General features: G+C 38.1%; 2 protein-coding genes across 5 annotated transcripts in view; both read left to right on the forward strand.

Annotated features, from left to right (window-relative positions):
• The first annotated feature begins 358 nt into the window (after positions 1 to 358).
• LOC124882475 (C-C motif chemokine 7-like) lies at positions 359 to 1,568 on the forward strand. The gene is made up of 3 exons (XM_047388896.1): positions 359 to 510; positions 954 to 1,065; positions 1,288 to 1,568. The coding sequence occupies exons 1-3, from the start codon at positions 432 to 434 to the stop codon at positions 1,415 to 1,417; spliced, it is 321 nt and encodes a 106-aa protein (XP_047244852.1). The 5' UTR covers positions 359 to 431; the 3' UTR covers positions 1,418 to 1,568.
• A 7,406-nt stretch (positions 1,569 to 8,974) lies between these two features.
• Positions 8,975 to 25,205, forward strand: part of stum (stum, mechanosensory transduction mediator homolog) — a 35,309-nt gene continuing 19,078 nt past the window's right edge. For 2 of the 4 annotated variants that reach the window (XM_047388622.1, XM_047388623.1), the window contains exon 1: positions 8,979 to 9,895. In XM_047388622.1, coding sequence (XP_047244578.1) covers positions 9,685 to 9,895 — 211 coding nt within the window. In that variant the 5' untranslated portion in view covers positions 8,979 to 9,684. Of the gene's footprint in view, positions 9,896 to 25,205 lie in introns of all 4 variants that reach the window. The other 2 variants (XM_047388621.1, XM_047388619.1) reach the window with 2 other exon arrangements.

Raw genomic sequence — 25,205 nt, forward strand, 5'->3', positions numbered from 1 at the left:
TTGGTTGAAAGCCAATCATTAAAATTATATGTGAATAGTAACAGGTGGAGAAGATGCAAACCACCGTGCATCTGCACATTGCACACACATGCAAATGCATAAGCATAAAATGCATTCACACATACAAAAACATACCAGAAACTGAGGAAGAAATGAGATGTTCTCATTTTCAAATAACATACTGAAAACCACAGCGGTACTTCACCCTCCTCCCTTCTTTACCATCATGCTTTTTCCCTTTTGAGAAACATTGACCACATGACCGCAGGTTTTTTGTTTTTTTTTGCAGGTAGTGTTTTGTCATGGAACCTGTTCTCCTGCACATACACATTCATGTTAGATGCAGCTCAATAAAAAGGGACTCAGAGAGTTGCAGACAGACAGACAACTTAGCTGGACCTGTAAGCAAGCCTGAGAGACAACAGACAAACATGGTGATGATGAAGAGCCCCTTCGTTCTGGCAACCTGCCTCCTGCTTCTCTCATCTCTCATTCTTCAGACATATGCCAGTAAGATTTTTTTTTATAAATTCTGTCATCATTTGTAAACAACTTGGTAACTAATCTATCTATCTATCTATCTATCTATCTATCTATCTATCTATCTATCTATCTATCTATCTATCTATCTATCTATCTATCTATCTATCTATCTATCTATCTATCTATCTATCTATCTATCTATCTATCTATCTATCTATCTATCTATCTATCTATCTATCTATCTATCTATCTATCTATCTATCTATCTATCTATCTATCTATCTATCTATCTATCTATCTATCTATCTATCTATCTATCTATCTAATCTGACGAAATGTATCTCAGTGTGTGTTGATAATGACTGCAGTAGTTGTCCAGGTGGAATACTCTGATGATGGAAAAACACAAAGAAATAGTTTTTAGTTTTTATTCCATGCCAATTATTTTTTTCTTATTTCCGCCTTTTTAGAGACCTTTGGTCCAGAAGAATGCTGCTTCAACTTCATTGTCAAACCACTGTCAAAGAAACGAGTGGTGAACTTCAGACGCACAGAGTCTCTGTGTCCCATGGAAGGTGTTCTGTAAGTGTCCTAAGATCCTAATATGTTTTTTAGTCAATTCCAAACGGTTTTTAATTTTTTTTGTACTTTATGAAAAATAAAAGAATTTGTTTTATAGTTTTCAGGATTTACTTGACTTTTAACAAACCACAGGAAATGACTTCAACAGGGTTAAAGTGAAGTAAAACTACTGTTCATAGTTAGTAAATAAACTGGATTCTTGTTTCCTCGTCTCTGTTGCAGTTTTACAATGAAAAATGGTAACGAACTCTGTGTTGACGAGTCTCAGAAGTGGGTGAAGGACATCATTAAAGACAAGGAGAGGAACCAGAACAAAGGAGTGAGCAACTCCAACACCACAGCATCCCAGTAGCCCTATCTACCCTGACCTCTCAAAGCTCACTGAGCCAAGCTGAAGTGCTGGTGGAAACATTTACCTTAAGCTCTCTCTACCTGCACACTGAGATTTTTTATACATATATATATATATATATATATTTCAATAAATGCAAAAATTAATTAAATGATTTGTTTCTGGCTTTTTTGTAAATGCATGCATTTTATTATATCAAATCAACTGCTACATTAAAATCTAAAATCAGTATGTAGAAACTGACAATGCAAAACGTATAATCTTTTTTTAAAGTTTATTTTTGGCCTATAGGTGCTATACAAGGGAGAGGACAAAGACAGAAATTAGCTGAAACCAACAAAAATAAAAGAATCATGAAGATCATCAAATTCAATTCAGTTGATTTACATATCGCTAATTACTTCACAAACGTCATCTCAAGGTGCTTTATCAGACGATCAGGACCAATTCATACCCAGAGATATATATTCAAATCAATCCAATTATATGGACTGTTTCAAATTAATCTCATACTATCCAGTTCCATTTCATTTCAAACACTGTGCAGCTGATTTCAGTTTATTATGCCAGTCGGTAAAATGTGATCTATCTAAGGAAGCCCAGCTAAATGAAATCCCTCATGCTAAGCAAGCATGTCGCAACAGTGGAAAGGAACAACTCCCCATCCATTACCATCTGGTCTTATAGAAGGCGACTGTCTAAACCAAACTGGAAGCTTGTTTAATAACAAATGTCATGGTTTAATTGGGATATATAATACATTTTATGTTCAGAAAGAGTCAAACTCTCTCTTGTTCTCATTCAAATCACATAAAGCATCAAAGTTCCTGTGGTTTCTGGTTGATGAAACCAAAGGAAGTTCTTATCTGAGCCACAAAGGTTTGAGTGTGACCTACAAAACATTCTTTAGGGGTAAAAAAACTCAAAACCAACCAAACAAGTTGCGTTCTTTGGAAAAACTTACATGAGGGATTGCATCTGTGTTTTTTTTATCCTTGAGTCATTATACCTTAAACAACTCTGCATGTATTTGCAGCTTCTTTGCAACAGAGGTCGCTCTTTCATCTTGCACCAAGATTTTTCAAATCAGTTCCACAAATAGGTTTATATTGGTCAGAGCAAACAGCATCATAATGAGAGTGTTTTTTAATCTCGTTTCCAAATGCAGGAGCAGCGAAATAGGATCATTTTATGGAGATTTTAATGGACAAATCTGTAATAAAACCCTGTTTGATGTGCTGAGTGCCTTACATACTACTAAAAACCTATTCTCATAGCATATAAGAATGTAAACTTTAACCATCTTAGATGTTATTCTGTTTATTTTATTTTTTGAATTTCAGATAAATAAGAACAAAAAAAAAACAAATAATAAAAAATCGATTTTAAGTCCTGGACTTAACCTCAGCAGATATCAGAGCACTGGCATTATGTCAGAACAGATTTTTGAGTTTTTTATTTTTAAGCTAAATTAATTCTCCCATGCAAGCTATGGAAAGAGGCTTTACTGGCTGCTGTGTGGACTTACATAGTAATTAGTTAGAAAACCGAAGAGAGATGGAGTGGCTTGAGTGCCTCTTGTTCTAAATTTTGATGATACTTTTCTAAACACAGGAAGAATGTGAATGGTCTTCATATTAAGGTCAAAGCTAACATGACTCTTATGTTGGATTTATTTTGTTAAGAAAGCCCGGTTGAGATGATTTCTCAGAGATTTCCTAATAAATTTACATAAAACCGAACAGCTCAGCAGCATGAACTACCTGTGCCAGAAGGAAGACAAAGCAGAAGCCGGCAGCCAGGTTTTTGTTTTTCATTTTACAGCTACTATTGTTGGTCAGAAATATCAGCTGTGTAAGAACAGATCTGTGTAAAATATTTCCCAATACGATATGGATCATGTTATTTACTGAGAACATTTAAGGACATAATGTTAGGTGGTTAGATACAATCACAATGTTAAAACCATGAATATCAGTTTGTTTTTTAATTCATTTTTTTAGGATAATACAGACAGAACACACAGGCAAAAAAATATATATATGGGTCTTTTTTCACATTTAATGTCAAATTATAGCAAATGATAAAGTGTTAAAATGCTTGTTTAAAAGTAAACACAGGGAATCATGTTGACTGCAAGTTTATGATATGAGGGCAAAAAGCCTACGACATACAGGTCCTTCTCAAAATATTAGCATATTGTGATAAAGTTCATTATTTTCCATAATGTCATGATGAAAATGTAACATTCATATATTTTAGATTCATTGCACACTAACTGAAATATTTCAGGTCTTTTATTGTCTTAATACGGATGACTTTGGCATACAGCTCATAAAAACCCAAAATTCCTATCTCACAAAATTAGCATATCGTTAAAAGGGTCTCTAAACGAGCTATGAACCTAATCATCTGAATCAACGAGTTAACTCTAAACACCTGCAAAAGATTCCTGAGGCCTTTAAAACTCCCAGCCTGGTTCATCACTCAAAACCCCAATCATGGGTAAGACTGCCGACCTGACTGCTGTCCAGAAGGCCACTATTGACACCCTCAAGCAAGAGGGTAAGACACAGAAAGAAGTTTCTGAACGAATAGGCTGTTCCCAGAGTGCTGTATCAAGGCCCCTCAGTAGGAAGTCAGTGGGAAGGAAAAAGTGTGGCAGAAAACGCTGCACAACGAGAAGAGGTGACCGGACCCTGAGGAAGATTGTGGAGAAGGGCCGATTCCAGACCTTGGGGGACCTGCGGAAGCAGTGGACTGAGTCTGGAGTAGAAACATCCAGAGCCACCGTGCACAGGCGTGTGCAGGAAATGGGCTACAGGTGCCGCATTCCCCAGGTCAAGCCACTTTTGAACCAGAAACAGCGGCAGAAGCGCCTGACCTGGGCTACAGAGAAGCAGCACTGGACTGTTGCTCAGTGGTCCAAAGTACTTTTTTCGGATGAAAGCAAATTCTGCATGTCATTCGGAAATCAAGGTGCCAGAGTCTGGAGGAAGACTGGGGAGAAGGAAATGCCAAAATGCCAGAAGTCCAGTGTCAAGTACCCACAGTCAGTGATGGTCTGGGGTGCCGTGTCAGCTGCTGGTGTTGGTCCACTGTGTTTTATCAAGGGCAGGGTCAATGCAGCTAGCTATCAGGAGATTTTGGAGCAATTCATGCTTCCATCTGCTGAAAAGCTTTATGGAGATGAAGATTTTATTTTTCAGCACAACCTGGCACCTGCTCACAGTGCCAAAACCACTGGTAAATGGTTTACTGACCATGGTATCACTGTGCTCAATTGGCCTGCCAACTCTCCTGACCTGAACCCCATAGAGAATCTGTGGGATATTGTGGAGAGAACGTTGAGAGACTCAAGACCCAACACTCTGGATGAGCTAAAGGCCGCTATCGAAGCATCCTGGGCCTCCATAAGACCTCAGCAGTGCCACAGGCTGATTGCCTCCATGCCACGCCGCATTGAAGCAGTCATTTCTGCCAAAGGATTCCCGACCAAGTATTGAGTGCATAACTGTACATGATTATTTGAAGGTTGACGTTTTTTGTATTAAAAACACTTTTCTTTTATTGGTCGGATGAAATATGCTAATTTTGTGAGATAGGAATTTTGGGTTTTCATGAGCTGTATGCCAAAATCATCCGTATTAAGACAATAAAAGACCTGAAATATTTCAGTTAGTGTGCAATGAATCTAAAATATATGAATGTTAAATTTTCATCATTACATTATAGAAAATAATTAACTTTATCACAATATGCTAATATTTTGAGAAGGACCTGTACAGCTAAAACTTGATTTTAATCAAAGCCTATTAATGTGCTTAGAATGGCCTAGTCAAAGTCCAGACCTAAATCCAATTGAGGAGGTGGAAATACCCAAGGCACCAGGCTGCACTGGATTTTATTTAGGAATATGAGATTAAGGGGGATTGATGCAGGCCTGACATAACAGGTTTTTATTTGTAAAAACATAAAAAATTATTTATCACTTTACTTCAAGCCCACAATTATCCTCTACCTTTTTGATGTTTAAAATAAAATCAAAATTTTTGGTTGTTGTAACATGACAACATGTAAAAAAGTGCGAGTAGCATAAACAATTTGCACTGTAATGCTTCACAATTTTTCAGAAATGACAGAACACAATTAAACCTTAAACCAGTCAAAGTTAGTGTTGTGAAGTTACATTTTTTTTTGTAGAGATTTCATTTGACTACAGCCACAAATGAGTAAATCAGAGGTCTTGGACTGAGAAAGCTGAGCATATGAAATCTGTGCCTTTAATGAAGGTTTGTACTGTTCTATCCTAGCAATAAAAGAATGGTCGTTCATTAGAAGCAGAAATAAAAGCAACCTGCTGTATTACAGTTGAACAGGGAATTCATGTGGGCAACAAGGTGGAATAAGAAAAGCAAAAAAAAACAGTGAGTCCAACCATAAGATACAGACAAAAAGGGAAAAGAAAAGAGTTTGTGATGGCTACAGTTGTCGTCATGCACACATGTAAAAATAACCGGCATGTGATGTCAGCTTTTCCTGACAGATGGGATCAACATAAATTAGATTTCGTGTGGACCGGAGAGGGTGGTGATGTCTGTGCGTGTTCTCAGCAATAAAAGGAAGAAGTCAAAAGGAGCAGACACACAAACACACACATGCATGGCTTGCAATTAACAGCTTGTTAGGATATTTGCAGGGTAATTACACTGTAAATCACTGTGGTCATACCTCAGTTTCTAAAATGTTATGTTCAGAGCGTTAATGTAACAATTATTGTATGACTTTTACCAACCCATTATCATAATAACATGCATCGCATGGCTTTAGCTAGACAGTCAAACAGAGGTGGAGTCCAGATACTTTAGACCCCCGTGATGAATTGCATAACAAAAAAAGAAGCAAAACCTCCATGTGTTGAATGTCTTATAACGATTAAGGAAAATTAAGAGTGGGAATCAAAGTGAAATTATAGGAAGGATGAGAGAGACAGAGAGGAGAGGAACAACCAAAAACTCAAGATCAATATCTTCTGTATAATTACCTACAGCTTCCTCGTTGCTTGGAAACCAAACAGAGATGAGAGAGAGATGGGGGGAAGGAGATGAAGATGATGAGACGGACAGAGACGCTAATACAAAGCCTGAGACTAATTCCGGGGCTGAGATGATTTCCACTTTATTTGCTACTTCTGTTTAAATACAGCTTAGGGTGGCTGATGAGAAGGCGAAAAAGCGAGGTAAAAAATGAAACTCGGATATAGAGTTACAAGCAGTCACAAGGGGACAGAGACGTGTTTTATACTGTACGTGGTTGAATGGATGCATGAATAATTACTGAGATATTGACCTTGGCCATCACATTTTGGTGTCGTCCTTTGTCCTAACCGCCCGGCCATCGCTTTTCCTCTTTCTTTTCCCTCTCACACTTTTCTGTCTCATAGTTTTATTCCTCCTGCCTGTTGTCTTTACCCATGGCTTCATCAGTAAAGCCACTCATATGGGCCGAATAGGCAATAGGGCAGCATCAGAAACACCCAGATAAAAAAAAAAAACATAACTTATTTGTCAGTGGTGCCTTGAACAAGTTTTCTATTGCTTTTAAATGCATGTCCTGCTGACTGATTAGAATAGGGAGACTATTTTATGTGGTTTTTGGTGGATTGCTATGCATTTAATCCAGACCCACAAGTTATTTGATTTTCTGCTTTTTGATTAGTTGAGGGATAGCAGAATGAGGGGCTCACTAATTCATGCAAGAACTGCCACTGGGCCCAATTAGTTTTGAGGCAATAATCTTATAGAGGCTCTCAAAAGTGGGCACCCCTTGTTAAAAGGCAATGTTTTTGAAACCTTTAGTTAGGACCACAATAAATCAATTCTTAACCTTTTCCACCTTTAGTTTGACATATACCCTGTACTATTCAACATTTTAACTGGGAAGTAAAGAAATCTGTCAAAATCATCAAGATTATCTAAACTTTCATAAATACAATGTCAGTGACTGTCATGGTTGGAAAGAACCAAACTGGAAATTATGGGCCACAGTTCTAAAAGGTATGTCTGGCAAAAAAAAAAAAACAGCACAAAGTGAGTGGTAGCATTTTGCTCTGAGATTAAGTTTCATCAGATGGAACAAAGGTTTTTGTCAAATGTATTAAATTGTTTGCTGTTTTGAATAGTAGTCCAATAGGTGTTTGCTGGAAACCTGTATATTAAGAAGTATTTCATTTTTAGCATCTCAGTGATTCCAATTCAACAAAGGAATATTTTCACCAGAAATAAATAAAGTTTTGGAATGACCTAACTAAAGTCCAGAACTAAATCTGACCTAAACTCTTTGAAATGCCAAGACGAGAACTATGGACAAGACATGTTCTTACAATCCGAGAGATAAGGACAACCTTTTCTAGGCAGCGGACAGTTATTGCCACATCAACATGTAGGATTCTGACAGACTCCTACTAAAGTAGACTGGAAGTTGAATTTGAATCAGAAGATGCTTCCACGAAATATTTATTTAGGGATATGCAATGCAAACAGGTTGTTGCATCTTTTAACAGATTAGTTTATTTTCCAGTTAAATTGTACAGGATCAATATTGCACTGAAGGTGGAAAAAGTCTAAAATTATTCATAATGTCCTAAAATTTTTATATCTCAAAAACCTGGAATTGTAACTCGGGTGTGTATTCTTTTTTTTTAAAGCCACTATAAAATAACAACAAGGCAACAATTAGGTTTAATAATAAGCATAACAACTTTGATCTGCTATATCAGCTGCACTAAACTTGAACTAAATTGGGAACAATTGCAAATCTATTTGTTAGCAAGGAATATATTCCTACAGTGAGGTCAAGACCTTAACTTAGAGAACCACTGGTGCAAGCAAGGCTTACTTATTGTTATTTACCTATCCAACTTAAAAAAAAAATGATGAACATGAGAAAACAAATGTGCCACAAGTTCCTGGAGTCTCTGCATCTTACTCTGCACTTTTCCTTTCAGAAATCTGTTCAAATGAAAGTAAAACTCTACTTCAATAGGCAGCGTTTTGCCAAGGAAACAGAGACAGCAGGTCCCTTTATTGTGGTAGTTTTGATTGTTTGGGAAAATCGTTATTTTTGGTTTTTTCAGTTTTTCGCAGGTTCTTGTTTTTCTTTTTTCAGAAAATGTTCTCATAGCTGTATATAGTATTGCAAATAGGTTAGATAATTAACGTTATATATTTTTACAAGCACTGACCTGTTTTCATCCTGAGAGCCTTTGTGTCTCCCATACCTCCATTATCTCTTGCTTATTTCTGGAAACTCTCTTGTTGATGTACAAACAGACTAAGAGCATTTAAATATTTTGACATTAATCTGCACAAAGCTTAAAGCGATAGGTGCATTAACTTCATCGATCGGCTCTATGTAACAGCTTGTTGAATGTGACCTCATTGATGTGAAACTGAATGGGTGTGCTGTTTCTTTAAATGCAGGAAGGACAAGGGAGGGGCAGAGGGAGAGGAGAGAAAGAGATAGTGAGAGGGAGATATAGTAAAATAGGCAGAGCTGTGTTCATGTTATCCTCTCTGTAGAGGGGAGTGTGTGGATAAGACAGAAGGCTTTTAAAGAAAGAAAGAAATTGCCTAAAGGAGCTACATGTTTCACATGATTTTTCTGAAAGCATTCCAACAATTTGAGAAGATGTAGTCTGAGATCATCATCCTGCACGAAGATTTTGGACCAGGACTCAGCTCAGAAATATCACTGACCTCTGATGAAGAGGTAGCATCTCTTTTTTGAGAACATCTAGAGACTTAAACATAGAATATCTTTGCTGGTTGAAAGCAAAATCGCTGCTTCCTTTAAGACTTTTTTTCCAAACGGAAATCATTTTAAAGTCACTTTTTTAAACACCTCCTCCATAGGATATATGAATTTCAGAGTAATTTTGTTTACTCTTGAAAACCAGGCAAAATAATATTGTCTGCACATTAATAATCTCAGAAATTCATGATTTATCTTTTTACTTTAAATTCTAACAACTTTTGGATGTCTCATTTACACTTTAATTTATTTAGCTTTGACAAGTAGGTTGTTGACATCAGCTGTTGAATTTGTAATTAATTTGGAGTGAATTAAGCTTCTTATCAATTAATAGTTTTTAAGACCTTAGTTAAATTTTCTCACAGATTTGCCAAACTGCTGTTGTAAAGCTAGCACAGCTATTTGAATTTTAATTTTAGCATCCAGGTGACAGAGGGAGAAAGAAGGAAAGACAGATGGCTCAGAAAGAAGGAGGAACAGATCAGGGGCGCATTAAAACAGAGGACAATTTAAGGGCCAAAACTATGGCTGGGGGCCCCTCAGCTGGTGGAGGAGTGGTGGTGGAGGTTCGAGAGAAGAAGGGACCTCTCCGGGCTGCAATACCCACAATGCCTTTCCCTGTGGCTGTCATTTGTCTTTTCCTAAACACCTTCATACCTGGGCTTGGTGAGTTCAAAATCACTCTTTCTGTCCTACCTCCATCTGAAATAGATGTTACAAAAGTCAATCCAAAGCTAAGCAAAGTTTGTGGTCATTGTATTTTGCCACTGAAATACAAAAAAAAATGTAATGTCATTGTTTGTGTAGCACAAGAGTTACACCCATAGACTGTACAGTTAGGTTCACACACTATGTGATTACACTACCAGACCATGTGGGTATGCCCTTAAACTGTGTGGTTATGCCTATAAACTTTATGGTTTCGCCCATAGACACTGGGGTTATCAGAGACAGTAAAGCAGGTGCTTATATTAAAGTAGTCCTGATTGTTTGGATAAATCATTGTCCATAGAGTGTGTGGTTACATCCACAGAGCACATGGTGACACCTAATGACCATGTGGTTACACCTATAGACTTTATGATTACAACTATAGATCATGTGGTTATGCCCATAGGTCTTGTTGTTATGCCAATGGAACGAGTGGTCACACCTATTGACCGTGTGGTTGCACCCATAGACTTTGTGGTTACACCTATAGACTGTGTCGTTACACCTATTGGATATGTGGTTACACCCATAGACTTTCTCTTAGTTTCTACGGAAAAACTTGACATTTATGATATTTTGCTGACCTATTTGGTCTGCAAACCTGGGATTGTATAAATCTGTCCAATTTGCACGAAATCAGCTCAGTTGCATTGCACATTTTAGGACTAACCTGTAACCCCCACACCTTAAAATGCTTTGGTTTGTGAGTTATCTCCAGACAGAGAAAAATCTGGTGGCATTTACTTTCTATGCCTCTAATCTGAGAAATAGCAGTGAGCCATCTTCAGTGTTTTATTTACTCCTACCAATAAGTAGTTCTCAGTTTGGTTCACTCAGATTAATAATACATTAATTTATGTTAATTGTTAACTACCTAAATATTGTGAGCTAAATTCCTCTTTTCACACTTGAACAACTTCCTGTTCTTTTATTACTTATCATGAGATAAAGTCAGTAACCATTTACCATATTTATTTCTTGTCCCATATTAATTGCTGTTTGGTCTCTTGTTCTCTAGGCTAATATGCACTGTTTTTTGTAAATTGCCAAAATTGCAACTTACATATATTTCTATTCTTGTCAGAAAGCGATCAAAGTCTAAAATTCAGGACTCAGACTAGGTTTTTTTTCACTATGAGGTATTTAAAGGTGTCTGCACTCTTAATTTGGCAATATAGATTTTTTGACAGTCGGAGACAAAAGGTTGGAATTAGCATTAAGAAGTGGAGGTACATCAATAAACATATAAGAACATGGCTGTGGTCTAATCAACCTTTATTCTGCATGAAGTGGCTAAAGTTCATCCTATAACTCTTTCACTTTACTATTCACTCTTAAACAAAACGTTTGATGTTACAAGAAAAAATAGTACTCAGTTTAAGTGCTTTAGGTAAAGGTCTTTTTAGGTTTAGACTGTAATATTAACGTAATGAAACTTGTCTTTTACAAACATTTATGCACACCACATGTTGAATGCTTTGATTTTGAAAAACCTTTTTAAAGTGGTTGAAAACTGGCTAATTATTTAAATTATCGAGATTTTACATTTAGAGTACCGTATTTTCCGCACTATAAGGCGCACCGGATTATAAGGCGCATAGAATAGAAGCTACTGCAGTCAAACGTTTGACTGGGGTTGCGTTATGCATCCACTAGATGGAGCTGTGCTAAAGAGAATGTCAACAAAACAGTCAGATAAGTCAGTCAAACTTTATTAATACACTACAAACCAGCGTTCTGATAACTCCATTCACTCTCATGGTAAGGTCTCCTCTACATAGAATTATATTGAATAGAGCCAACCGCACGTTAGGAATGCATTGGAGTCTATGAAGTTGAAGTTGAAATCAAACGTTAGTTAAAACGTGAAAGGGAACTTTTCCCTGATTCAGTAAACACGTAAAAGAAAGTTTGATGCACTAAATCAAACGTTAGTACATTCACAATATAGTAGCGTTAACTGTTGAATTCTCTCGCTGCTGCTCTATTCCCATGTTCGACTGCGTAGCTGACAGCCTTGAGTTTGAACTCAGCATCGTAAGCGTGTCTCTTGAAAGGTGCAATTTTGGAGTCGTTATACACACACAAGTGGTGTTGGACTAGGAGGAAGCACAGTACAGGTGTTTACCGCTATTACTTCGGCGACGCCCCTGACTACGGTAGCCGTAATGCTGCAAGCGGTGCGGCTTTGTAGTTTACCAGTCGTACTGAAACATTTTGACAGAGCGCCGTGTACAACCAGTATGGATCAACCAATTAACCAATTGATCCATATATAAGGCGCTCCGGATTACAAGGCGCACTGTCATTTTTTGAAAAAATTAAAGGTTTTTAAGTGCGCCTTATAGTGCGGAAAATACGGTACTTTAAATTTTACATGTGAAAAACTAGGACACTAGCCTTGTTGGAGGATGCTCTCTCAGAGTTCTTCTTTTGTTACTAACCTACAAGTTTAAAACCTTGTCAGAGTGTGTCTATATCTGAGAAAAACCTGTAAGAAAAGGCAAAGAAAGGCAGCGAGAGATCCTGTTCACACCCCCTAAAATATGTGTTGGGTGTATGAAAACACTATCTGACTTTGCCAGGTGTTAATACACTGCAGCTAGAAATGTCACAATCTGAGTGAGAAAGAAGTGTCAGTATCACCATTATGGCAATAATATCTTCGCTATGGATACATCAAGTCAAATGTGGACAATATTAATGTAAACAGACTAATTATTTGTGATGATCAAGTGAAGAAACCTTGACCCTGCTTGGTGGAATTAACTATTTATCAGGCTGTTAATCTAGATTATCTTTAATTACATCACCACCTAACCACGTACCATTCATAAATTCTGTTCTGTCTGCTACCAGATTGTTGTTACCCATTTTTATTATTTAACAAAACAAGCACTTTTATGAAATGTTTACATGGATTAATGCTCTTTCTTTCAGAGTCCCTCACTGTTTATTTATCACTAATTGGTTAAGCGTCTGTTTCCAGGTTAGGTTAGGGAGGGGAACTACTTTGTTAGGGTTAGGAAAGATAATAGAAAGATAATAGGAGTGTAACAATACAAAACAAATCCTGGTTCTGTATGTATTGATGGTTTTGAAGTCACAATTAAATTTACCAGAGTGCTAGCTACACATCTTCCTGCTGTGGAGCAATGCTGACATAAAGGTGTCATTCAGTCCTCCCTTTCTATCTGCATCATATCTCTAGTTGACTGTAGCAGTTTCCAAACCAAACAATGTTAGTGAGGAGTCCTTAAGATCTCATTCGTCTGTGCTACTGATGCTGTTTTGTAGCTATGGGCTACATTTCAAAAGCTTCATAGCAGAACGTCTCCATTCTTATTTGTCTACATAATCATCTGGATATGTGCGGATTTAAAGAAACACTTTCTATGTTCGGTACACCAGTTCTACCTTTCAGAAATTCTCAAACCAAAAATTCTTGCCACAGATGTGTGCACCGTTACACCCCTAGTGGATACAATTGTGTATTGCAAAGATAGGACTATTCAACTTAAACCAAAATATCAAAAAACCCAACTTTAATAGTCTGTTTAAACAGAATTTAAACTAGTGCATTTTCACACTTTAATTTAATGTAAATTTAAGTTACTACTTTAATTTCATTTATTGAGCTGGAAACCAAACATTTTTTGGATGAATCCACAAAAAACATCTGAAAATATAGAAAAGTGAGAAAGTTGTAACAGTTTTGAGGGATCTGGGCCAAAGAAGAACAGAAAACATCAGAATAGCCCCCATGAAATAAATACATTAAAAAGGTTTATCTGATATATTTACTTATTTGAGGTCAAACTGGTGCAAAAATGTCTTTCAGATTGTACTGTTAATGGCATTTTGTATAGATTTAACAAAAATCAGGTATGCAAATTATATCTTTGCAACAGGCTTTAATCACAATATAAAAATGTATTCTTTGTGAATTGTTTATTGTGGATGGAGATACATTATGACTCCAAACAACCATAATGGAGTCAGTCTGAATCACTTGGCATAAAACAGTAATGATCCTTTGTACTCTGAAGTCCATCTGATTGCTTCACTTTGTGCATTTTGGTGCAAACAGGAATCCAATTGACCTCATTATCTAAGATAATGATGTGCTTCCCTTCTCTTCCGCCTTTTCCTTTAAACTACCAGTCCTTCATCTTTCACTCTGTTGGGCGTCTATGTTTGTGTGCCACGTTATGCAGCAACATCTGGCCACTAATGACATACAAATAAATGTAAGCACATTCTCAGCAGGTGGCGTCATCCCTACTGATGCGTTGATCTACATTTTGTTTAGAGCCGAGCTCGAAGAGCTGGAATAACACTAATATTAGAAAATTATAGTGAACTATCAAGGCAAAGGACGCTTATTTGTACATAACATTTCAGCAAAAAGTCCATTCAATGTGCTGTACATGATGAAAAACATAAAAACGAAAAAAAAAAAAAAAATCATTAAAAAGTTAATAGTTTAAATGGAATAGTCAAAGGCAACTCTAAAAAAATTGTTTTTTAACCTTCATTTAAAATAATTCAGGGTTTCAGCATTTTGTAGTATTTATTGCATAAAAGCCACATCAATTCCCCTGTAAACATGAAAAGTTAAAAAAAATCAAGTATGCAGAACATCTCTGAAAACATTGTATAGGAAAAATAAAAGGACAAATTATGTTTAGTGGCAGGAATATTTAGACTGATGCCTCATAGTTCCTGATCTGAAATATATAACTAATGATGTATTTGTTTACTAACTAGAGAGTCATCATGTGTTTATCCTCGTTGTTTTCACTTCAAACGTATTTGTTTTCACTGACTATTATTTTGATTAATTACAAAAGCAATTTTCATAATTTTGCTCTGAAAGTCCCTTTTTGACATGAATGCCGGCTGATGTCTTCAGAAAGCATCAAGGTGACGACTCGCCTCGGTGTGTCTGGAGTGTGTGTTCAGGCTGCTTGCCTGAATGCCTTGACATTTCATTGAATAGCCGTGGCTAGTTGCCATGACAACAATGACTAAAATTGTGCATACGTGTGTGGTGTGTCATAGCCGTTTGTCTCTAATTGACTGACTGAAAACAGCGTCTCGTTCTATTTAACCTGCAGCCAAAATAAAATAAAAATTGAAAAGTGTGATTGAATTTGGACGATAACCAGAGACCCCTCCCCCCCCCCCCGGCACGCATTCATGCACAGGTGCAACAAATCAGGACAGATTTGTGAAGCAGCACCTGGAGCACTGGTATTGCTTTGTGGAAAACACAGCCCGCTATTACAAGGTCCCAGAAATCTGAAACGAAGAAAAATGTTTAAATGTATCTAAAGCCAAGTAAATGAATTATGTGGGATCTGACTAAGGAGCTGTATTGAGGTGTGAATCATTGCATGACATTTGGGGGATGCAGGCCTACAGTTGAAACCGGATATTAACAGTGGATAAAAACACACGTAGACCTTTTTTATTCCCTCACTATCTTACATTTAATTACACTAAATGTTCAGTGTCATAGATTAGTTAGTATAAAAAAAATTGTTGGCTAAATGCAAGAATAATAAGTGCATTTTAAGACTTTTTTTTTTACTTTATTCTAATTCAATTTACCCACTTTTCATTAGTATTTAGTATTGCCTTTAAACTGTATGACTTAGGTCAAAATATTTGGGAATCCTTCCACAAGCTTTTTACAATTCCTCCTGACAGAACTGCTGTTCATGAGTCAGGTTTGTAGGCTGCCTTGCTTGGACACACTTTCAGCTCTGCCCACCACAAATCTTCTATGGGACTGAGAGCAGTTCTTTGTGTGGGCCACTCTGAAACATTAGATTTATTACCCTCAAGCCACTTTTTACATCATGAGTCAGTATGCTTTGGGTCATTGTCCATTTGAAGACCCATTTGAGCCCAAGCTTTAACTTCCTGGGTGATGTCTTGGGATGTTGCTTTAATATATCCACAGAATGGTCTTTCCTCAACATGCTATCTATTTTGTGTAGTGCACCAGTGCCTCATGCAGCAAAACGTGCACACAAGCCACTGCTGCCGCCACTGTGATTCCCAGTTAAGATGATGTTCTCAGGCTTGCAACTTTCTAACTTTTTCCTCTAAATGTAATGATGATCATGATGGACAGACACTTTGATGCTATTTTCATCAGACCACAGGATGTGTCTTCAAAAATTAACATCTTTGTCCCTACATGGATTTGCAAACTATAATCTGGATTTTAATTTTGCTTTTAGAGTAATGGCTTCTTCGTCGCTGAGCGGAGTCCATGTTGGTACAGTACTCATTTCACTGCAGATGACCCAGCTTCCACCGGCATCTTCAAAAGGTCTTTTCCTTACGTTCTAGGACTGATATGCACATTTTAAACCAGAACACGTTCATCCCTAAGACACAGAACCCATCCCTTTCATGAACAGATTGATGGCTATGGTGTGTATACTTACATATACAATTTAGACAGATGATTATGGAACCATCAGATATCTAGGAATGGTACTGAAGGATGAACCAGACTTGCGGGAGTCCACAATCATCTGCTTGATATCTTAGCAGGTTTCGTTTGATTATTCCATGATGTCCCAAATGGAAACAGTGTGTTTGAGGTGTTGCTTTAAAATAGATCCAAGCTAAAATAGATCAGAAGCTTGCAAAGCCATGAAATCATTTAGACTTTACCTAATTGTTTTAAGGCATAATAATCTTAGTGTATGTAAACTTCTGACTTTAAAGAAATTCTTCTTATTCAGAAGAAAGATAATAACTTGGTTATTCTATCTGACCTAAAGAAGAAAAGGTTCAGTCTGATTTAGTAAGACAGTGAGTAAAATGGGTTATGGGCCTTTTTTATAGTGTGTGTAAAATCTGTTACAACTGCTTGCAATGCAGGCTTGTGTTTGGGTGCCTATTATTTTTCCCTTTTGCATATAATGTCAGCTATCTATTTAGATTCACTAATAATCATATTCAGTCAAGTCGGTAATACCATGCAATAATTCTTGCAATCATATTTTCACCATCTCGAACTTGTCTAACTTGTCTGATGTGTCTTGGGGATGTGTCTGCCCTGCTCTGCTGGATTTTTTCTCCATGGCTGCAGACTTTGGGGGAGCTGCTTCTGGGCTTTGTTGAGGTTCCTAACCCACTTTCCCATTGGTATCATCTCCATGCTTAGTTTTCTGTGTGCAGATCCATACAAGAACATGCAGACATGCATACAGAAGAAACGCCGCACCAGATAAAAAAAATTCTGAATTAGAATAGCTACTTTTAATATGTTTTTTTCTCATTTTTAAGTACCGTATTTTCCCGACTATAGAGCGCACCTCAATATAAGTCGCACCAGGCTAAAAGCCACTGATATCGACTGAACTGATTACATAGTTTAACTGAACATAACTGAACTGATTCGTTTCTGAATGGTGCCTGCAGCATAAAAGTGAGAGTGCTGATCAAACAAATCAGAAAAGTTATGGATTAGTTTATTCATCGTCCTCCTGCGCACTGAAACCACTGAAGTCATCTTCTTCAGTGTCGGAGTTGAACAGCCTCAGAAGAGTTTCGTCACATACCTTTTCTGTGTCACTGTCAGTGTTTTCTCCGTGAAAATTAGCGCTTTCTTCTTCTATTTCCAATTTTGACTTCCCACCTGTCTCGTTTTTTTTTCACTTTCTGCTACAGCACCCCCTGGCGGGTGAAGAAAAATCCACAGCAAAGCCGCACCTCATTATAAGCCGCATGGTTCAAAGCATTGGAAAAAAGTAGCGGCTTATAGTCTGGAAAATACGGTACATTTTGTTTATCATTGTATTTAGCGATGTCGTTTCCTTATTTGCCCCCTATATTATTTTTCTCTATGCCTTGTTATCTTTTTCTCTTAATAAATGTTCTGGCCTTGTCCACTTTGTTAATAAAAACAGATGCTCTGTTTCATGGTTTTAATTTAATAAAGACAAATTTGTAACTGGAGGAATATCCCATCCTTTCCCCAGAGCAATTCTGCTCCTACATGGTATGACAACAAAACTCACCATACTATTTCACGAAGCTGCCAGGATGGGGGAAAAAAGATTTTGCGACTAAGATAAGAAAGAGACGGATGTTAAAATCATAATTTTTTTGTAACAAATCATTTCCTTCCTGTCAATACACATTGTCCAGAAAATCATTACGTTTCTGCTACTTTCTTGAAAATTAAATAAGAAGAAACATTCTTTACAAATTGATTCAACATTCAGTTCAACTAATGACAGCAAAGAAATTGTAAAATTAGATAAACTGATTATTTTCTGAAACATACTGGGAAATACATTTTCTGAGAAATCCAGTAACAGTTTGAGTGTTTCGCTGTGGCTAGTAGATTTTATGCAGAAGAGGTCTTCATGATTAATTTAATTCTCGTTCAGCTGTCTCAATTCTGCTCTGAAAACATAAAAAGAGGACAGAGATTAACACGATCATCAACACAGTTTTAAACACATTAATAACTGACAACAAAACCCAGCTGAAACTCTCACTCTGCTCAGAATTAACAAGTGATTGTGAACTGATAATTACTCTCATTTGTTTCTTTTGGTTGTTAATTAAATCTAGAGGCAACAGTAGACAACTACTCATGGGTGTACAGTTAACAAATTTTCGATTCTTCTTGAAGCGTTTTAAAGTGTTATACAGTCTAGCAGGTGCTATTCTAGGTGTTACAACACAGGAGAAATGTTGTTCAACTGGTTCACATCAGTTTTTGGAGGATAAAAATTCTCTTTGCTCTGTCTATGGTGAGCCAAACCATAGTTTGCATGAAGTAATGAAGACATTTTAAAGAGAAAATTGAAAAGTGAGTTAATTACTTATTTCAGATCTACATATTAATTAATGTTAGTTAATGTTTACATCTGAAGGGGGTTCAGCTAATGTCAAATGTGACTGACAAATCTTGGAAGTTACAGTTTCAGATTTGGTGTGATCTATTTTACAAAGGTTAGTTTGTATAATTTCTAATTTTATTGTAATGTATCCCTTGGCTGTGTGTTTGAGTGGATGAGGGAGTGTGCTGGGTTGGGACATGGCAGCGCTGAGCTCACTCATTAGTTCCTGAACCCCCCCCCCCCACCGCCAGTATCTAACATCAGACCTTAATACACCTACAGTTAAGAGTTTCATGTATGCTAATTCTCAAAAGCACAGTCTGTTCAGTGAGTTTGCAACAGATTAGAAATGATCCAATCAGCTTCAACCTTTACAGCTCCACTGGATTCTTTTAAACCGTCTGATCTTGCATTTCTTTGTCACCTAAGGAGTTGGCATAAAATGACAAAGGTCCAACTACACTGCTCAAAAAATAAAGGGAACACTTAAACAACACAATATAACTCCAAGTAAATCAAACGTCTGTGAAATCAAACTGTCCTCTTAGGAAGCAACACTGATTGACAATTAATTTCACATGATGTTGTACAAATGGAATAGACAACAGGGGGAAATCTTTGGTGATTAGCAAGACACTCAATAAAGGAGTGGTTCTGCAGGTGGGGACCACAGACCACTTCTCAGTACCTATGCTTTCTGGGTGATGTTTTGGTCACTTTTGAATGTTGGTGGTGCTTTCACACTCGTGGTAGCATGAGACGGACTCTACAACCCACACTAGTGGCTCAGGTAGTGCAGCTCATCCAGGATGGCACATCAATGCGAGCTGTGGCAAGAAAGTTTGCTGTGTCTGTCAGCGTAGTGTCCAGAGCCTGGAGGCGCTACTAGGAGACAGACCAGTACACCAGGAGACGTGGAGGAGGCCATAGGAGGGGAACAACCCAGCAGCAGGACCGCTACCTCCACCTTTGTGCAAGGAGGAACAGGAGGAGCACTGGCAGAGCCCTGCAAAGTGACCTCCAGCAGGCCACAAATGTGCATGTGTCTGCACAAACGGTTAGAAACCGACTCCATGAGGATGGTATGAGGGCCTGACGTCCACAAATGGGGGTTGTGGTCACAGCCCAACACCATGCAGGACGCTTGGCATTTGCCAGAGAACACCAGGACTGGCAAATTCACCACTGGCGCCCTGTGCTCTTCACAGATGAAAGCAGGTTCACACTGAGCACATGTGACAGACGTGACAGAGTCTGGAGACACCGTGGAGAGCGATCTACTGCCTGCAACATCCTTCAGCATGACCTGTTTGGCAGTGGGTCAGTAATGGTGTGGGGTGGCATTTCTTTGGAGGGCTGCACGGCCCTCCATGTGCTCGCCAGAGGTAGCCTGTTTGCCATTAGGTACCGAGATGAGATCCTCAGACCCCTTGTGAGACCATATGCTGGTGCGGTTGGCCCTGGGTTCCTCTTAATGTAGGACAATGTTAGACCTCATGTGGCTGGAGTGTGTCTGCAGTTCCTGCAAGATGAAGACATTGAAGCTATGGACTGGCCCGCCCGTTCTCCAGACCTGAATCCGATTGAGCACATCTGGGACATCATGTCTCGCTCCATCCACCAACGTCACGTTGCACCACAGACTGTCCAGGAGTTGGTGGATGCTTTAGTCCAGGTCTGGGAGGAGATCCCTCAGGAGACCATCCATCATCAGGAGCATGCCCAGACGTTGTAGGGAGGTCATACAGGCACGTGGAGGTCACACACAATCAGCCTGTGGCACTGCTGAGGTCTTATGGAGGCCCAGGATGCTTCGATAGCGGCCTTTAGCTCATCCAGAGTGTTGGGTCTTGAGTCTCTCAACGTTCTCTTCACAATATCCCACAGATTCTCTATGGGGTTCAGGTCAGGAGAGTTGGCAGGCCAATTGAGCACAGTGATACCATGGTCAGTAAACCATTTACCAGTGGTTTTGACACTGTGAGCAGGTGCCAGGTCGTGCTGAAAAATGAAATCTTCATCTCCATAAAGCTTTTCAGCAGATGGAAGCATGAAGTGCTCCAAAATCTCCTGATAGCTAGCTGCATTGATCCTGCCCTTGATAAAACACAGTGGACCAACACCAGCAGCTGACACGGCACCCCAGACCATCACTGACTGTGGGTACTTGACACTGGACTTCTGGCATTTTGGCATTTCCTTCTCCCCAGTCTTCCTCCAGACTCTGGCACCTTGATTTCCGAATGAAATGCAGAATTTGCTTTCATCCGAAAAAAGTACTTTGGACCACTGAGCAAAGGTCCAGTGCAGCTTCTCTGTAGCCCAGGTCAGGTGCTTCTGCCGCTGTTTCTGGTTCAAAAGTGGCTTGACCTGGGGAATGCGGCACCTGTAGCCCATTTCCTGCACACGCCTGTGCACGGTGGCTCTGGATGTTTCTACTCCAGACTCAGTCCACTGCTTCCGCAGGTCCCCCAAGGTCTGGAATCGGCCCTTCTCCACAATCTTCCTCAGGGTCCGGTCACCTCTTCTCGTTGTGCAGCGTTTTCTGCCACACTTTTTCCTTCCCACAGACTTCCCACTGAGGTGCCTTGATACAGCACTCTGGGAACAGCCTATTCGTTCAGAAATTTCTTTCTGTGTCTTACCCTCTTGCTTGAGGGTGTCAATAGTGGCCTTCTGGACAGCAGTCAGGTTGGCAGTCTTACCCATGATTGGGGTTTTGAATGATGAACCAGGCTGGGAGTTTTAAAGGCCTCAGGAATCTTTTGCAGGTGTTTAGAGTTAACTTGTTGATTCAGATGATTAGGTTCATAGCTCGTTTAGAGACCCTTTTAATGATATGCTAATTTTGTGAGATATTTTGGGTTTTCATGAGCTGTATGCCAAAATCATCCGTATTAATACAATAAAAGACCTGAAATATTTCAGTTAGTGTGCAATGAATCTAAAATATATGAATGTTAAATTTTCATCTTGACATTATGGAAAATAATGAACTTTATCACAATATGCTAATATTTTGAGAAGGACCTGTATACATGCCCCATGTGTAGTTGCAGCTATAATAAAATTATTCCTAATATCCAAAGATGAATATTAGCTGGAAAAAGTCATGTTGTGGTGGTGTTCCCTGCCAACACCTCTGCTGCCCAGCCTTCATCCCTATGCAAACAGTATTCCATGTGTGGTCACTTAGTGAGCTGACTGCCTCCTTCAGCAGACAGACATCCAGCTTTTTTTCCACAGCAGGTTGACTCCTAACTTCAATCCATAATTGAAAGTAACCCTAGATTAATACTCCTGCATTATGGTACAAGGACTTCAAATGAAGATATTTTTACAGGGTTAAGAAAGGTCAGTGAAAATTTCCACACAACCATTTTTGAACAGTTTGAGTCATTCTCAAATTATTAAATGTAGGAAAATGAATGTCAACAATCATAATATATTTTGTTCTAACTCCTAAGTTTGTTTGGAGCAGTTTATTACAATATTTGTCTGTCTTATGTTTTAACTTTGTTCCCTGCAGGTATCAGGTAATGTGTTTAGTAGTGATATCGAGTTTGAAATTTAATATCCTGACATGCTGACTAGAAAACTAATGTAGCTTCCAGTCTGATTAAAAGCTACTGTCAAAAATGTAGTCAAATTATAAAAAGAATACATACCTCATCTGTCAACATGATGCAGTTTCCCTCAAGCAGCATTTGTAATAAACCTATTTTTCATCTTTTTACCACATAAAAGAGAATATGTGTTCCCATAACACAATAACATGCTGCGGCATTGGTCCCCGTTGGTGAAAAAGATACGACTGAAACTACAGGAGCTCTTGAATCACCACCAGGCTTTAGATAGTTTAATATTCTGACATTAGGGGTTTTATGAAGTGAAGCCTCATCATTTTGATGCCAGCACATCTGCACCAGCTCTCAGATTGAAGTCTGTTAATGTAAACCATCTATGACGTTACGTTACCAGATCCTTAGATTATCATTTCACTCAACAAACATACTAAAGTCTTTTCTTGTTCAATGTTACAGAAGCTGTTAGTATTGGAAATGTAGGCTGAACAAAGCCCTGCTGAGATTTAGCATGACAGAAAGTATAAATTACTCTTTCTAATATTACAGTACTACCAGAAAGGTAAATTGGACTCATGTGGGATGCAGTAGTCACCAGTCTCTGCATCGATGCGTGCACGTGTGTGAGACTGATGTCATGTGATAATGGGGAAATTGCATCAGTGTATTGAGTCATGTTGGCATTTCACCATCGCAGAGTTTGTGTGTACATTTTAGAAAGTTGGTGCTTTTCAATCACTCAAATGACTCTTCTTTGTCTTTCATGTGTACAAAAGCACAATGGTGCAGATTTTCCAAAAACTAAAGTTGCTTTTGCAGGAACATGCGCTGCAGGACTTGAGTAGATTTTGGACCTCTTAATGTTCAAACAGTTGTTATGAAAAAAAAATGTAGCTTGAGTGGTCTTTAAGCTTTAAGATTTGATAAACTTGTACTGCATCAGAAAAAGAAAGATCAAATTTTTTACCTGCATTATGTTAAATTACTCAAATAATTTCCACATTTGAAAGAAGTTGTGTCCTTGTCTTTCTTCCTCTCCCTTTAAGCCTTCGTCTCTTTTTGTCCTTGACACTCACATTCTGTCATTAGCCTCCCACACTAGCAGTGGGTGCCTTGTAGAGCTCTCTGTGTAATTATAGTAATAAGTCTGGCTAATATCTAGGCACACACGTTCGAACTCTCACAATGTCCCACATGCTACATACAAAGGAGCCAAGAGCTGTTCACACATGCAGGACTGTTCAAGAAGATACCTATGGAGAAAAACTGGTATCAATGTTGAGCTCAAGGAAATGTTCAGTTTCAAATTCAGCTGCACATATCATACAACATAAGTTTTTTTTTTCGCTTTAATTTGTCACTTTGATTATGCTTTTAACTGCCAAGACTATCTTTTATATGCTTGAGGTCCTTATTGAAACTATAACCAACCTCTAGCGATACTTACAGGTAAATTCCATCACAATGTAACCCAGGCATTGCAAGGCGCTGCTCAACAACTCATGCAGGCTATCTTTAGGTTTCTCTGTATTTCATACAAGTCGCAGCAGCTTCACACAACCTACAGCTGTCTTCACCTAGGAAATACAGGGTTTTTTGCAACACAACATACAGGGCCAGAAAGACAAAGACTAAACTAAGTGACAGCTTGAAAGAGGTTTGTTCTGAGATAAGGAGGTGGTGCCGAAGCTCCAGGAGGTGGATGAGAAGTCGTCGCCTGTTGCTCTGGAAGCAAATTGGTGCTGCATTTTCATGTTTAATGTAGATTAACAGTCTTTATTCCATTTGCCTGACTGGTTGTGAAAGATTTTATTATAAGAAGAGAAATCATTCTTAAAACTTATATAAACTGTACTCATCTCTACAGATGAAGACTGACCTAAAATAGGAAGTATTTTGTCACAGCATATAACGGGTTAAAACAAGATAATTAAGAAAGCATAACTAATTAACATAAATGCTCAGTACTCTCACGGCCAAAACAAAATAGGTTAAAATGCAAAGTTTGTAAATATAACCTAGAGGCTATGATGCCCAGAGCAGGAATCATCATTCATTTAACTGATTTAATGCATTAACTGTCTGGTTGAAGTGAGGATGCATCCTTTAAGATGAACAAAACAGAAAATGTTAAGGTGCTGATAAACTGAAGCAGTAAAGTTTGGACTGTTCAAGGGAATGAGCAGAAATTTAAAAGAGCATTTGCATGCAATAAATGTATACATAAGTCTGCATATCTGAGTAAGCAGCATCTCTGCCATTATGCAGATTGCCAGTTTTAAAATTCGGTTATTAAAGCATTTGGGCAAAATGCTTAATTAAATGTTTATGTATAATTCTGTGAATTGCATCCATTGTAAATGGGATTGCATTCTGAGAGCTCGACGCTGTGTGCAACATGCAGACTGTTTGAAAGAAACCTTGAGGAAGGTATGCAGAGAAATTTTTTCCTTGTGTACCTGTTTAGGCTCAAGGTTAGTAAGTAAGCAATCTTAATTTATATAGCACCTTTCACAGGTCAAAAACCACAAAGCGCATTACAATAAAAAAAGCATAAAAAACAGAAGATAAAAACATCAAAGAAAAGATAAAAATCAATATACATCTAACATCATACCGCCTAAAATTAGTTAAAAGCCAGTCTGAATAAATTAGTCTTCAGCTGCTCTTTAAAAGAACCAACAGAAAGTGAAGACTAAAATTTTAAAATTAATTTTAAAACATACCGGCAGATATTAAAACTGGAGTAATGAGCTGTCTCTTTGGTGTGTTAGTTAAAAGCCTTGCATCAGAATTTAA

This window comes from Girardinichthys multiradiatus, chromosome 15 (genome assembly GCF_021462225.1).
Source record: "Girardinichthys multiradiatus isolate DD_20200921_A chromosome 15, DD_fGirMul_XY1, whole genome shotgun sequence".
Taxonomy (NCBI): domain Eukaryota; kingdom Metazoa; phylum Chordata; class Actinopteri; order Cyprinodontiformes; family Goodeidae; genus Girardinichthys; species Girardinichthys multiradiatus.

Coding starts and splice junctions, on each gene's coding strand:
- LOC124882475 (XM_047388896.1), top strand. CDS start 432: ATGGTGATGATGAAGAGCCCCTTCGTTCTGGCAACCTGCCTCCTGCTT. Junction 511..953: donor CATTCTTCAGACATATGCCA/GTAAGATTTTTT, acceptor CCGCCTTTTTAG/AGACCTTTGGTCCAGAAGAA. Junction 1,066..1,287: donor TGTCCCATGGAAGGTGTTCT/GTAAGTGTCCTA, acceptor TCTCTGTTGCAG/TTTTACAATGAAAAATGGTA.